This window comes from Rana temporaria, chromosome 7, assembly GCF_905171775.1.
Source record: "Rana temporaria chromosome 7, aRanTem1.1, whole genome shotgun sequence".
Lineage (NCBI taxonomy): Eukaryota > Metazoa > Chordata > Amphibia > Anura > Ranidae > Rana > Rana temporaria.
This window is the reverse complement of record NC_053495.1, coordinates 151,100,245-151,114,433: the sequence shown is the minus strand read 5'-3', so window position 1 is coordinate 151,114,433 and position 14,189 is coordinate 151,100,245. Positions and strand designations below refer to the sequence as shown.

The 14,189-nt window shown below is 41.8% G+C and overlaps 1 protein-coding gene and 1 non-coding gene across 2 annotated transcripts in view; both read left to right on the top strand.

The window, feature by feature from the left end:
* Nucleotides 1-14,189, top strand: part of LOC120945765 (dimethylaniline monooxygenase [N-oxide-forming] 2-like) — a 61,066-nt gene that overhangs the window by 21,671 nt on the left and 25,206 nt on the right. The window contains exon 2 of the mRNA XM_040360146.1: nt 2,070-2,207. Coding sequence (XP_040216080.1) covers nt 2,082-2,207 — 126 coding nt within the window. The 5' untranslated portion in view covers nt 2,070-2,081. The remainder of the gene's footprint in view (nt 1-2,069; nt 2,208-14,189) is intronic.
* On the top strand, nt 10,732-10,948 carry LOC120946327. Its single transcript, XR_005750664.1, has one exon. It is a non-coding gene; the product is annotated as a small nucleolar RNA U3 (small nucleolar RNA).

Genomic DNA, 14,189 nt, shown 5'->3' with positions numbered 1-14,189 from the left:
CGCCCCTGGGCTCAATGATATTGAGGTCAGGAGACTGTGATGGCCACTCCAGAACCTTCACTTTATTCTGCTGCAGCCAATTATAGGTCAACTTGGCCTTGTGTTTTGGTTTATTGTCATGTTGGAATGTCCAAGTACATCCCATGCGCAGCTTGAATACAAATCTTCCTTCAGTATTTTTTGATAACATATTGCATTCATCCTGCCATAAATTTTGACCAAATTTCCTGTGCCTTTGTGGCTCACACATCCCCAAAACATCAGCGATCCACCTAAGTGTTTCACAGTAGGAATGGTGCACCTTTCATCATAGGCCTTGTGGACTCCTCTCCAAATGTAGAGTTTATGGTTGTGGCCAAAAAGCTAAATTTTGTTTGGTTTCATCACTCCAAATGACTTTGTGTCAGAAGGTTTGAGCAGTGGCGGCTGATGCTCCAAATTTTTGGGGGGGCGCAAACAAAAAATTCTGGAAAAAAAAACATCAACTGCAGCCTCGCTGTGCCCATTAATTGCAGCCTCACTGTGCCCATCAATTACAGCCTCACTGTGCCCATCAATCTTAGACTCGCTGTGCCCATAAATCGCAGCCACTGTGCCCATCAATCGCAGTCACTGTGCCCATCAAACGCAGCCATTGTGCCCATCAAATGCATGAATCTATCCATTGGTCATAGAGGGGGTGGCTGGAGATAGGGGGTGGCGCCCATGCTGGGTTCGCACTGATGCGACATGACTGTTGTACGACTATCATCCTACTTTGCCCTGCTACATCAGTCCTACACAAGTCCTACTTCGGTCCTACTTCCATCTGACTGGAATGAACAAGATAAGATGTTGCTTCAATTTTGAGATAGTACGACTTGTCCTTTGAGAAGGTAAGCGGGAAAAAAAGAGGAGCGAGGAGTAGGGAGGAGAGAGAGGAGGAGGGGGAGAAGGAAGGGGGGGAGAAGAAGGGGGGAGGTGGGGGAGAGAAGGAAGGCGAGGGATAAGGAAGAGGGGAGAGAAGAGGGGAGGTGGGGGGAGAGAAGGACGAGGGGGGAGAAGGAGGGGGGAGAAGTGGGGGAGAGAAGGAAGGCGAGGGAGAAGGAAGGGGGTAGAAGGAAGGGGAGGGAGAAGGAAGAGTGGAGAGAAGAAAGAGGGGGAGAAGGAAGGGGGGAGAGAAGGAGGGGGATAAGGGGGTCTGGTCACAGTGCTCACTTACTTGAATGGTCCCCGGGGGCTCTTAGTGGCTTCTCTCATTCTTGTGGTCTTTGACTTTTTATTCTTCCCGCCCAGTCATCCCCTTCACTGACGTAGCTAGCAGTACACATGCAGGGAGAGAGGGGCGGGAGAAGGGATGTGGAAGGGTACAGGACAGAGCAGCATGTCACTGCACATTGAGCAGTGAGGATGGAGCGGCTCAGCAGCCATCAAAGGAGGGGAGGAGAAGAGAAGCTACGGGTTTCCTGGCCATTCCCGGGTGTGCTGTGGATGTTCCGCGAGCGACGGAAGGTGTTTCTGAACTTTCTGGTGCTGTGGAGAGCCTTAGTTAGCTGGTATCTTCGGCGGTGATGTGGAGCTGTACACCGCCGAAGATACCAGCTAACTAAGGCTTTCCACAGCACCAGAAACACCTTCCTCCGCTCGCAGGACATCTGCAGCACACACAGAAATGGCCAGGAAGAAATGCACCATACCAAGCTCCCTCCCTCACTTCTTTCTTCCTATAGAGCGCCGCTGCCGACTACTCATTCAGCGCACCTCGAGCGCACACACCAACTGACACTCCTCCGGGGCCCGGCTAGTGCTATTTGTCAAGCTCTGATGGGGCCCCAGGTGAACGTGGGCCCCCCGGGCTGTGCCCAGGTGTGCCCGCTCAGTAAGACGGCCCTGAATACAGGTACATGCACTGTCGTCATTCCCAACAGTCCCCAATTTGTAAATTAAGCATTTATGGGGTATTGTATCAAATGCTTTGGCAAAGTCCAGATATACCACATCCAGATGCCTTCCTCTATCCAAATTACAGCTTACCACCTCAAAGATTTGTTATAAAGTGGTTAATGGAGCCAAGTTTTCTACTGTTACAGGTAAACATTAACATGAAGGTTGCTGTGATCGGAGCAGGGGAAAGTGGACTGACATCCATTAAATGCTGCTTGGATGAAGGACTGCAACCAGTTTGTTTCGAGAAAACAAATGGCATTGGAGGCCTCTGGAATTACATAGTAAGTTTCAATGTTAGTATGACGAATGAAAATATGTTTGTTATAAATAAATTTTTCTTCTATGCAGTGGATTTTTTTTTTTATATTTTATTAAATGTAATGTTTGGTTCTTTGCTCATTTATTTCATCTGATGTAAACTTGCTATAAATAGAAATATTTCTTGGTCATCTCCCCTTTCAAGTAACTACTTGACCCTCATTGTTGACACTTTAGATGGAAGTTTGTATGTGTTGGATATGATTAGACTTATTTTATAAAGCATTTCAAGAAGTATTTATAAGCATGTACTGCAATCAAACAAATAACATTTTACTGTATTTTATTTAAAGTGGATGCAAACCCACTCTCATCCTTTCTAAACTACTGCCAAAGTGCTGATCTATAAGGATATACAAGCCTCCTGCATGTATCCTTACCTGTCAAATGTCTCCCCTCTGTCTGTTATAAGAACTGAAAAACTGCAAATTCTGTGGGTGGATCTGTTGTCTGGAGCTCTGTGGGTGGAGTCATGATGTCAGTAGACTCCCCGCCCTCCTCTACACTCCCCTTGTCAACATGCATTTTTTCCTGTGTATTCCTTACACTCAATTCTGCTATGATCACTAACATCCAGTCAAAATCCAGAAAAGTAACCACATGACTTCAGAAAAGGAGTGGGGGTGGGAATTAAAAAATAATGCCTGTCTCCAGGCTAGAGCATGAGATGTGTAAATAACCTGTCACTCACAGCAAGGGGGCGGAACGGACTAAGGTTTTTCTCTGTAAGTCTGTTTTATTTCACTGAACAATAAAAGAGGATTGCTCAGAGCTGGATTAACTCTGTGTGGCAAGACTGGGCACAGATATTAGGAAATCTTATACTGTACCATGTGACATCAAAAAATAAAATAAAACATTTCGGGTTTACATCGGGTTTACTTGTTGTGGTGTGTATCCCCTTGTCATTGTCATGCAGGCTGCTGCGTTATGCCACATTCTTAACCATCGGATATTATCTCAAGTGGTTATCTTCCAGTGCTGTATGGCTTCACAGCAACCACTGCTAGTGTGAAGAACTGTGCCATTCATTCTTCTGCCCTCTCAGCTATACAGAGTTCTCATACTAATATTATTCAACAATGCTTTGCAAGATGTGAATGGGTGGTGGAGATTTTGTTATTTATCTGACCCTCCTCTATTCTCAGAAGGTTCTGCATAGTGAGAGAATGGTATTAGGGTGGAGAGGGCAAGAGGCAGTCTGGTGGCTCTCTGTGCATCAGCACCGTTCCTGGAGAGGAAGAAGGTTTCCCTGGGTCACCAGGGAAGCTATCCTATTGGATGTTGCCACCCCATGTGACTTGAGCAGCCATCTTGGGTCAGGCAGAGACTACCTAATGCCCTTGTTCCTGGGTTCTGCATGCATTTCAGGGGTAGACAGAGTAGGGACAGGTGCCAGGTCTGTGAGGGACAGTACTAGCGTAAGGGAAAGGTTCCTGATGAAAAGGGGAAGTGTAGGGTCGTTGCTTCTCTGGACATCTTATCCCAATTGGGAACTAGACAGCCAGACCACATTCTGCCTCTCAACAGACACTGTTTTTACCATTGGAATCCACTGCATCCATAAGGGTGTACCTGGCTGGGTGGCCTTCCCACTAGGTTGGTTGTAAACTGTTACTGAATTACTTCAATGCAAGTTGTCATTGCACCTGCCCATGTGAATTATTGTCCCTGCACCACACTGCAGCCCAACTACCTTTGGCAGCAATGGGCAAGATATGTCTCAGGCAACGGTGTGGAAGAAGGATCAGGCTACAGTATGGCTCCCCTGGAATTTGGCCTTAGTCCTAACACCGAACTTCAATGGCTCCAACATCCCAGTGGCAGAATGGGAGGAGAGACTGCAGAGTGCTGCGTGCCTGTACCAGGTCCTGGTCCAGCTGGTGGCAGAGCTGTCCATTTACGTCTTGGAGGGTGATGCTTGCCTTGTGGCGTTGGCACTCCCAAAACACAAATGTGCCACTTTGTAACAGATTGTGGCACAACTGGAGGGCATATTTGGGGAGAAACTACTGTTGCCATACCTGCAGCAAAGGTTCTTCATATGGAAACAGGAGGATGAGAACCTCACTTACTACAGGGTGGCTATGCAGAACCTGTGGAGGTGGCTGGAAAAAAGAGATGTTTGAGGCTGTGCTGATAGTTCTGATTCAGACCACATACTACGGGATCAATGCATCATCAGCCTGAAGGCAGGGCCAGTGTGGAAGGCTCTGTGTGAAAAAAGATAAGGTGCAACCTACCCTGCTGGGGCAGAGGGCCAACCCCTGGGACATGCAACGACAGTCCCTATAGGTCTGAAGGAATAGTAGTCCCTGAAAGGCCCGATTCCATCACAAGGAGACTGCACTGTAATATGCTAAGGCCCTGTGTATTGGCTGGTGGCAGCTCCCAAAAAAACCCTGGCAATCAGAAAGTGTTTGACACTGCAGATTTTCCTCTGGTATGTGAAACACCAATAGACTGGTTCCTACCACTGATCAGTCTCATGTCCCTAGCCTGTCAGAACCCAGAACCTGACAACTGGCAGCAGCTTGGAGGGCCCGCCTATGGGCCTGTACAGACTGTGCCGACTCACCTGAGGAATCCCCTGGAGGCTCAGGTGAAGAGAGAGTAGAAGACACACCTAGCAGCCCTCCACCTGAGGCTCCAGTGAGGGTCTGAAGACCCATGCCCTTTGGGGTCTAACCACGGGCAACTACCTGCAAGATATTCAGACTATGTTGTTTGAAACTTTTATATTGCTTTGCCTAACATGTCCTACTGTGTTACAAGTTATACAGTTATTTCATGTTGTTGCGATGCCAAGGACAGCATCTGTTAAATGTGTGTGTGTGTGGGGGGGGGGGGTGTAGGCACGTGCAGTTGGTTTTCTCCACAGCAGGTGGTGCTCTGCACAGCGGCACTGTTGTTGGAGAGGAGGAAGTCAGGGGGAACAAGGTTCATCTGTGGCTTCCTGGGTCACTGGGGAAGCTATCCTATTGGATACTACCACCCCATGTTAATCGAGCAGCCATCTTGGGTCAGGCAGAGCCCACTTAAGGTCCTGGTTCGCAAATTTGGCACGCATTTCATGAGTAGACAGTGTAGAAACAGATTCCATGTCTGTGAGGGACAGTACTAGCGTAGGGTAAAGATTCCTGATGATGAGGTAAAGTGTAGTGTCGCTGCTTCTCTGCACATCTTCCCGATTGGGCACTAGACACCAGGCCGTATTCTGCCCCTCTCAACAAACACTGTTGTTATGGCTGGAATCTATGCTTGTCATACTACTGGATCCATGAATGTACAAAGCTGGGTGGCCTTCCTATTGGGTTTGTTGTAAACTGTTACTGCATTAATTCAATGCAAGTTGTCATTTCACCTGTCCGGGTGAATTATTGTATCCACCCCATGCTGCACCACCCTACCTATAGGCAGGCGAGTGGAACACCTTTTCACACAATAAGCAGTTAACGTTAACCTATACAGCACTTCGAAATTTCAAATCAGGGCAATATTGGATAGCTATGAAGGCAGCATAAAGAGCGGACTTTTACAGCCTACGGCACATGGGATGCGCACTATTACACATAACTAGTGTATTTGGTTCTTTATTCCCCCACCACCATCACCACATACCACACACCACACACACACACACACCAAAAAAGAATTACTAAATTTAAGTAACATATTGTGATTGCTGTAAATTTTTGGGCATATCCATCGCTTTTAAAGGGGATGTAAAGGTTCGATTTTTATTTTCTAAATAGGTTCCTTTTAAGCTAGTGCATTGTTGGTTCACTTACCTTTTTCTTCAATTTCCCTTCTAAATGTTTTTTTTCTTTATCTGAATTTCTCACTTCCTGTTTCTCCTCAGTAAGCTTGCCCCCACCATCCGAGCCGTTCTGGCTGGGGGTTAGTCAGCCAGAACAGCTTACCGAGGAGGAACAGGAAGTGAGAAATTCAGACAAAGAAAACAAAGAAAAACTACATTTAGAAGGGAAATCAAAGGAAAAGGTAAGTGAACCAACAATGTGCTAGCTTAAAGGAACCTTTTTAGAAAATAAAAAACGAACCTTTACAACCCCTTTAATGCTGCATTAATACATTACATTATTAGGGGGTTATTTACGAAAGGCAAATCCACGTTGCACTACAAGTGCAAACTACAAAGGGAAAGTACACTTGGAAGTGCAGTCGCTGTAAATCTGAGGGGTACAGCTGAAAAGAGGGGAAGCTCTGCTGATTTTATCATCCAATCATGTGAAAGCTAAAATGCTGTTTTTTATTTTCCTTGCATGTCCCCCTCAGCTCTACAGCGACTTCACTTCCAAGTGCAGTTTCAGTGCAATTTCAAGTGTACTTTGCACTTGTAGTGCCAGATTCACGTAGATCTGCGGTGGCTTAACGTATCGCATTTACGTTACGCCGCCGCAAGTTTGATTCACAAAGCACTTGCCTGTAAAGTTGCGGCGGCGTAGCGTAAATCCCCCGGCGCAAGCCCGCCTAATTCAAATGATCCGGGTAGGGGGCGTGGATCATTTAAATTAGGCGCGTTCCCGCGCCGAACGTACTGCGCATGCGCCGTGCATTGCGCTAAATGACGTCGCAAGGACGTCATTGGTTTCAACGTTATCAGCCCCATTCACGGACGATTTACGCAAACAACGTAAAATTTTCAAATTTCGACGCGGGAACGACGGCCATACTTAACATTGGATACGCCACCTAGGGGGCATGTTTATCTTTACGCCGCGCATCTTTTACGGCGTAAATTTACTGCGACGGGCAAGTGTACGTTTGTGAATCGGCGTAACGACTCACTTGCATATTCTACGCTGACCGCAATGGAAGCGCCACCTAGCGGCCAGCGTAAATATTGCACCCTAAGATACAACGGCGCAGGCATGTTTAAGTGTATCTCAGTTTGAGAATACATTTAGACATACGATGGGCTTAGATTCGGAGTTACGTCGGCGTATCTGCTGATACGCCGGCGTAACTCTTTGAGAATCTGGCCCGTAGTTTGCACTTGTAGTCCAAAGTGGTTTTGCCTTTCGTAAAAAAAACCCACCCCACAGTCTTGACTTTAGAAGGTGTAGCATCAGACTTCATTACAGGAAATGTATGTATAACCCAGAAACATTGGACTGTGCAAACTCATATTTGATCGGAGGATCCAAAGCTGTGACAAAAATTAAAGTACAAATTCTATTTTTATTAAGAGATCCTATTATTGCAGACAGCAGATACAGCTATCAACTCTCAGCTGAATACTACAATGTTACTAAACACGTGGCCTTTTTTTTACATCGTATTCATAAAATGAAGGCTTGTGGTGTGGAGCTTGCAGTAACCAATATTATTGAAGAAAGAATTCAGTGGTTGATTTTCTAAAGGAGTATAGAACATTCACTATACAAATCTAATTTTCACTTAGCTTGGATCAACCCTTCAGTGTTTCAGAGAAAGGTCTGTCAGATGACTTTGACAGGTCACTGTCAGTCCAAGGGAGGGGGCGAGCATGACACTCCACACCAGGGAGAAAGCCTCACATTAGGGTGTGGAGTTACAGACAGAAGAACAGGAAGTGAGGATTTCTCAGAAGAAATAAGGACATTTAAAAGCAGAATGGAAGGATGAGGTAAGTGAAGGAGGACTGCACTAAGGTAAAGGAAGCTATTTAGGGAAAAAAATCCTTTACAACCCCTTTAAGGATCCTGGTGTGTATACTGGTATGGAGGTGAAGATACTTGAGTTATTTTTATGGCTCCCAACTACACACAATATTTGAGCCCTGACGATGGGGTATATCTTTGAACCCCAGGAAGGTGTTGGCTGTTTTATATTTTCTTGGGAATGAACACCAATATAAAACTGACAGCAATAAAGGTTCAAAGGGATTTCAATTCTTCCCCACTCTATCCAAAACTGACCAAACATTTTGGCTTAGATATACTTTAAAGCGGAGTCCCACCCAAAAGTGGAACTTCCAATCATCTTATTCCTCCCACCCTCCGGTGCCACAATTGGCACCTTTTAGGGGGGAGGGGGGACAGAATACCTGTAAGGTATCCTTTCACACTTCCGGGAGTCCCTGCCGTGGTGACATGGCATTTGTCTCTTACACAGCCGTCACACCGATCGGGACATACATCACTTGAAGTAGCTTGGTTTCAAAGTAGTGCTACTTGGAAGACATCTGTGCGACTTCAGGCACAGATGTCTATGCAGGTCGCACCTGAACGTGCCAACTGTGGTGCAGGAACTACTTTCCAAAAGCGGTGAAGCTCTGTCCGAGTCGCACTGATTTGACCGCTTCCAATGCGGACAATAGGGTGCGACTTGTCAAGTGATTTGAAACTGTCAAATTGCATGACAAGTCACACTGGTATGACCAGGGGCTCAGGGAATTAATCCCAGTACCATTGCTAATGCAAAAATCAAAGCATCATGTATATAGCATAATGTAACATACAGGGCATTTTTTCAGGGGGAACTCGGTTCCACCACCTTTGGCTCAGACCCTTTGGTATCCACTCACCACAATCACTTGTAAACACAGAAGTCTGGTTTCTGTGTTTACAAGTGACAGCTTTGTAAACCCCTGAACTCTGCATGTAATGCAATTCTGGTATTTAATGCCCCTTTAAGACCCTTCTACTGTTTGTGAAATCTGAACGGTCGTGGTTGAGTTCCTGCACCTATTTTTTGAGAAAAAAAGCTCTGGTAACATATATATATATATATACACATACACACACTGTATAATATATATATATATATATATATACACTGGGGTAGATTCAGCTAGGGGCGCGCACTGATACGGCGGCGCAGCGTACCGTTTTTACGCTACGCCTCCGTAAATTACTGGAGCTACGCTTCATTCACGAAGCATTTGCTCCGTAATTTGCAGCGGTGTTTCGGAAAAGGGGCCGGCGTAAGCGCGCGTAATTTAAATGATCCCGTAGGGGGCGTGGATCATTTAAATTAGGCGCGTTCCCGTGCCGAACGTACTGCGCATGCTCCGTCGGGAAAATTTCCCGACGTGCATTGCGTTAAATGACGTCGCAAGGACGTCATTGGCTTCGACGTGAACGTAAATGGCGTCCAGCGCCATTCACGAACGAGTTACGCAAACAACGCAAATTTTGAAAATCGCGACGCGGGAACGATGTCCATACTTACCATTGGCTGCGCCTCCTAATAGCAGGAGCAGCCTTACGGCGAAAATGATGTACGCAAACGACGTAAAAAACGAGCGCCGGCCGTGCGTACGTTTGTGAATCGGCGTTAGTATGCAATTTGCATACTCTACGCTGACAACTACGGTTGCGCCACCTAGCGGCCAGCGTCAGAATGCACCCTAAGATACGACGGCATAAGAGCCTTATGCCAGAGGTATCTTAGGCTACAGTCGGCGTATCGAGTTTTCTGAATACAGAAAGTAGATACGCCGGCGCTACTTAGCAATTACGCTGCGTATCTATGGATATGCAGGCATAATTGCTTGCTGAATCTACCCCACTGTATACTGTATGATATACATATATATATATACATATATATATATATACACATATATATATATATATATATATATATTTATATATATATATATATATATATATATATATATATATATATATATATATATATATATCATACTGTGTGTGTGTATGTATGTATATATGTGTGTGTATGTGTGTGTATATATATATATATATATATATATATGTATATATATATATATATATATATATATATATATATATATATATATATATATATATATTTATATATTTATTATTATTTTTAAAAAGAAAATCACATCTGCCACTGTTTATTAATTATATTTGTTCTAACCTTTAATCCATGATTTATATACCATTTTGTACAAGGTTCAGATCATGTGTCTATTCTGATTTATTTATTTTATTCTGATTTATACGGATTTATATCCTATCTAGAAACACAGTGTTTTGTTTAAAAAAAAAAACGTATTTTTATATAAATTATATAAAAAACAAATACTTTATCTGAGTACGTTCTACGCTGTACTTCTATGCAGCTCATAAACAAAAGAGTCTAATCAGGAAATGCGGTACAAACCATCAATCACACACAGCAATGAGACTATGTAGCAAACACGTCCCACCCTCTACTTATTTGCTATGTAGCTCGTTCCACTGGTTTAGACACAGCCTACTCAGATCTTTTGGAGTGTCTGATTGGTCGGTGGGAGTGGTGTATGTAAATCACACCCAGGTTGCAGTGCTGCTCACATGCTGAATTGCCATGCTGTATTTACTCTTTCTCTTTCCTAATATAAAGCTATTTTGTGCAGAATAACATTTGAAGTTTTTAAGGTATATGTGTCTTATAAAGTACATTGAGAGCAACATAAAAATGTTTTTTTATTGTCATGACAGAATTTCTCTCCATAAGGTGTACAAGCAGTTGCTATGGGCTGGCCGCCGTTGGTGCCATGAATTAGTTAAGACTATACTTTCAGGGATCATTTCTATAGTTTTTGACTGTCGAAATGTGCTCTAAAGTGTACAATCTTACCAACCACGATGAGGATCTGTGGTGTTCTCTCCTGAGCGCGATGAGAGTTAGCAATGCTGTTTTATAGCAGCTGTTACTGACTATAGATGACCGCACCTCTCTTCTACCAAGGAGAGCAGGAGGGAGAGAACACAAGCTGAGTGGTTTGGCAATACTGTAAAGGTTAGATATGATATTGCTTCTTTATTAGTTTGACTGCTGTCTAAACACTTGCCTAATTCTGGCAATACTCTGCTATTTTTGGTGAGAAAGTTACAAGAACTCCTAATCATTAACCACTTCCTTCCTGAGCACTTAAACTCCCTTCCTGCCCAGAGGACTTTTTGCGATTCGCCACTGCGTCGCTTTAACTGACAATTGCGCGGTCGTGCGACGTGGCTCCAAAACAAAATTGACGTCCTTTTTTCCCCACAAATAGAGCTTTCTTTTGGTGGTATTTGATCACCTCTGCGGTTTTTATTTTTTGCGCTATAAACAAAAATAGAGCGACAATTTTGAAAAAAAAATATTGTTTACTTGTTGCTGTAGTAAATAGCTCAATTTTTTTTTTTTATCCTCAGTCTAGGCCGATACATATTCGACATATTTATTTAGTAAAAAAAAAAAAAAAAATCGCAATAAGCGACTGTTTTTTGCGCAAAAGTTATAGCGCTTACAAAATAAGGGATAGAATTATTATTTTTTATTATATTTTTTTTACTAGTAATGGCGGCGATCTGCGATTTTTATTGCGACTGCGACATTATGGCGGACACATCGGACACTTTTGACACATTTTTCTCACCATTCACATTTATACTGCAATCAGTGCTATAAATATGCACTAATTACTGTATAAATGTGACCGGCAGGGAAGTGGTTAACACTAGGGGGTCAGGAAGGGGTTAAATGTATTCCCTATATAGTGTTCTAACTGTGGGGGAAGGGAGGTGACTGGGGGAGGTGACCGATCTGTGTCCCTATGTACAAGAGACACAGATCGGTCTCCTCTCTCCCTGACAGGACGCTGTCAGTGGGAGAGCCGGCAATGAGAAATGATCTCATATGTAAACATATGAGATCATCTCTCATTGGCCGCACAGATCATGCTGTAAATAGCTGCTGTGATTGGCTATTTACCGCGATCTGTGATTGGCTGTGTCCAAGGGACACGGCCAGAACAGAAGTTCCCCGCTGCGCGCGGGGAACGCAGAAAGGGGCGGACATCAAATGACGACGCCCCAGAGAAGTAGAACCACCCTGCGGCCGTATATAGTCGTACGGCCGTCGGGAAGTGGTTAATATATATGTTGTTTTAACAGAGACCATAGAGAATACAATTTATTTGCGCAGCAATTTTTCAAACTCATTTTGAAAAAAGTATTAGGTGCTTAAAAAAAAAACAGTAAAGTTAGCACAATTTTTTTGCATAATGTGAAAGATGAAGTTGCGCCGAGTAAATACATACCTAGCATGTCACGCTTCAAAATTGCACACGCTCGTGGAATGGTGTCAAACTTTGGTACTTAAAAATCCCCATAGGTGATGCTTTAAATTTTTTTAATGGTTACATTAAAGGCTAGAATTATTGCTCTCGCTCTAACGTTCGTGGTGACACCTCACCTCACTTACGTCCAGGGCCACCATCAGGGGGTACAGGCAGTACACCTGTAAGGGGCCCGGATGGCAACCCCCTTTAAAAAAAGGGGTCCGGAGGGCCCCAGATGGCAACCCCCCCTTTTTTTTATATATATTTTTTATTAAAAAAATATATATTTTATTATATATTTTTATTTTATTTTTTATTAAGGGGCGATTTTTTTTTTTTTTTACAGGTATGGAGGTCCCCAGGGGCCCGGAGACCCCCAGATGGCAACCCCCCTTTTTTTTATTTATTTTATATAAAAAATATATACATTTTTTAATATAATTTTATTTTTTTATTAAAGGACCATTTTTTTATTTATTTTTTTAAAGGGCCGGAGGTCCCCAGGGCCCCCGGATGACAACCCCCCTTTTTTGTTTTTTTTTTATAAAAAAAAATACATATATATTTTTTTTATTCATTTAATTTTAAATTTGTATACATATATATATTAATATATATATATATATATATATATATATATATATATATATATATATATATATATATATAAATTAATTATTATTATTATTTTTAAAGGGCCCAGAGGTCCCCAGGGCCCCGGATGGCAACCCCCCTTTTTTATAAAAAATATATTCTTTTTTTATATTATTTTATTTCTTTCTTTTTTTTTTTATTATTATATATATATATATATATATATATATATATATATATATATATATATATATATATATATACATATATTTTTTATTATTATTTTTAAAGGACTCAGAGGTCCCCAGGGCCCCATGTGGCAAACGCCCTTTTTTTTATAAATGTTTATTTTAAAAATGTTGTGTATATATATATTTTTTTTTTTAATTAAAGGGCCCAGAGGTCCCCAGGGCACTGGATGGCAACCCCCCCCCCTTTTTTTTTATAAATGTTTATTTTTATTTTTTTATATATATTTTTTATTTTTTTATATATTTTTTTTATTTATTTTGTATTAAAGGGCCCAGAGGTCCCGGATTTCAACCCCCCTTTTTTGTAATTTATTTTTATAAAAAAAAAATATATATATATATATATATTAAAGGGCCCCCTTTTTAAAAAAATATATATATATTTTTTCTTTATTTTTTTTCTTTTTAATTTAAGGGCCCAGAGGTCTTCAGGGCCCTTCAATTAGGACCCCCCTTTTTTTTATATATTTTTCTTTATTTCTTCTTTTTCTTGTAAAGGACCCCTCCCGCTTCTCAATTCAGGCAGCAGCACCCCCCCCCCCCCCCGGTTGATCACGTATTCCTACTACAAGGAATGTAAACATCCCCCTTTTTTTATAAAAAATATATTCTTTTTTTATATTATTTTATTTCTTTTCTTTTTTATTTTTATTTCTATAATAATAAAAAAATATATGTATATATATATATATATATATATATATATATATATATACATATATATATATATATATATATATATATATATATATATATATATATATACATATATTTTTTTATTATTATTATTAAAGGACTCAGAGGTCCCCAGGGCCCCATGTGGCAAACGCCCTTTTTTTTATAAATGTTTATTTTAAAAATGTTGTGTATATATATATATATATATATATATATATATCTTTTTTAATTAAAGGGCCCAGAGGTCCCCAGGGCCCTGGATGGCAACCCCCCCCCTTTTTTTTTTATAAATGTTTATTTTTATTTTTTTATATATATTTTTTATTTTTTTATATATTTTTTTTATTTATTTTGTATTAAAGGGCCCAGAGGTCCCGGATTTCAACCCCCCTTTT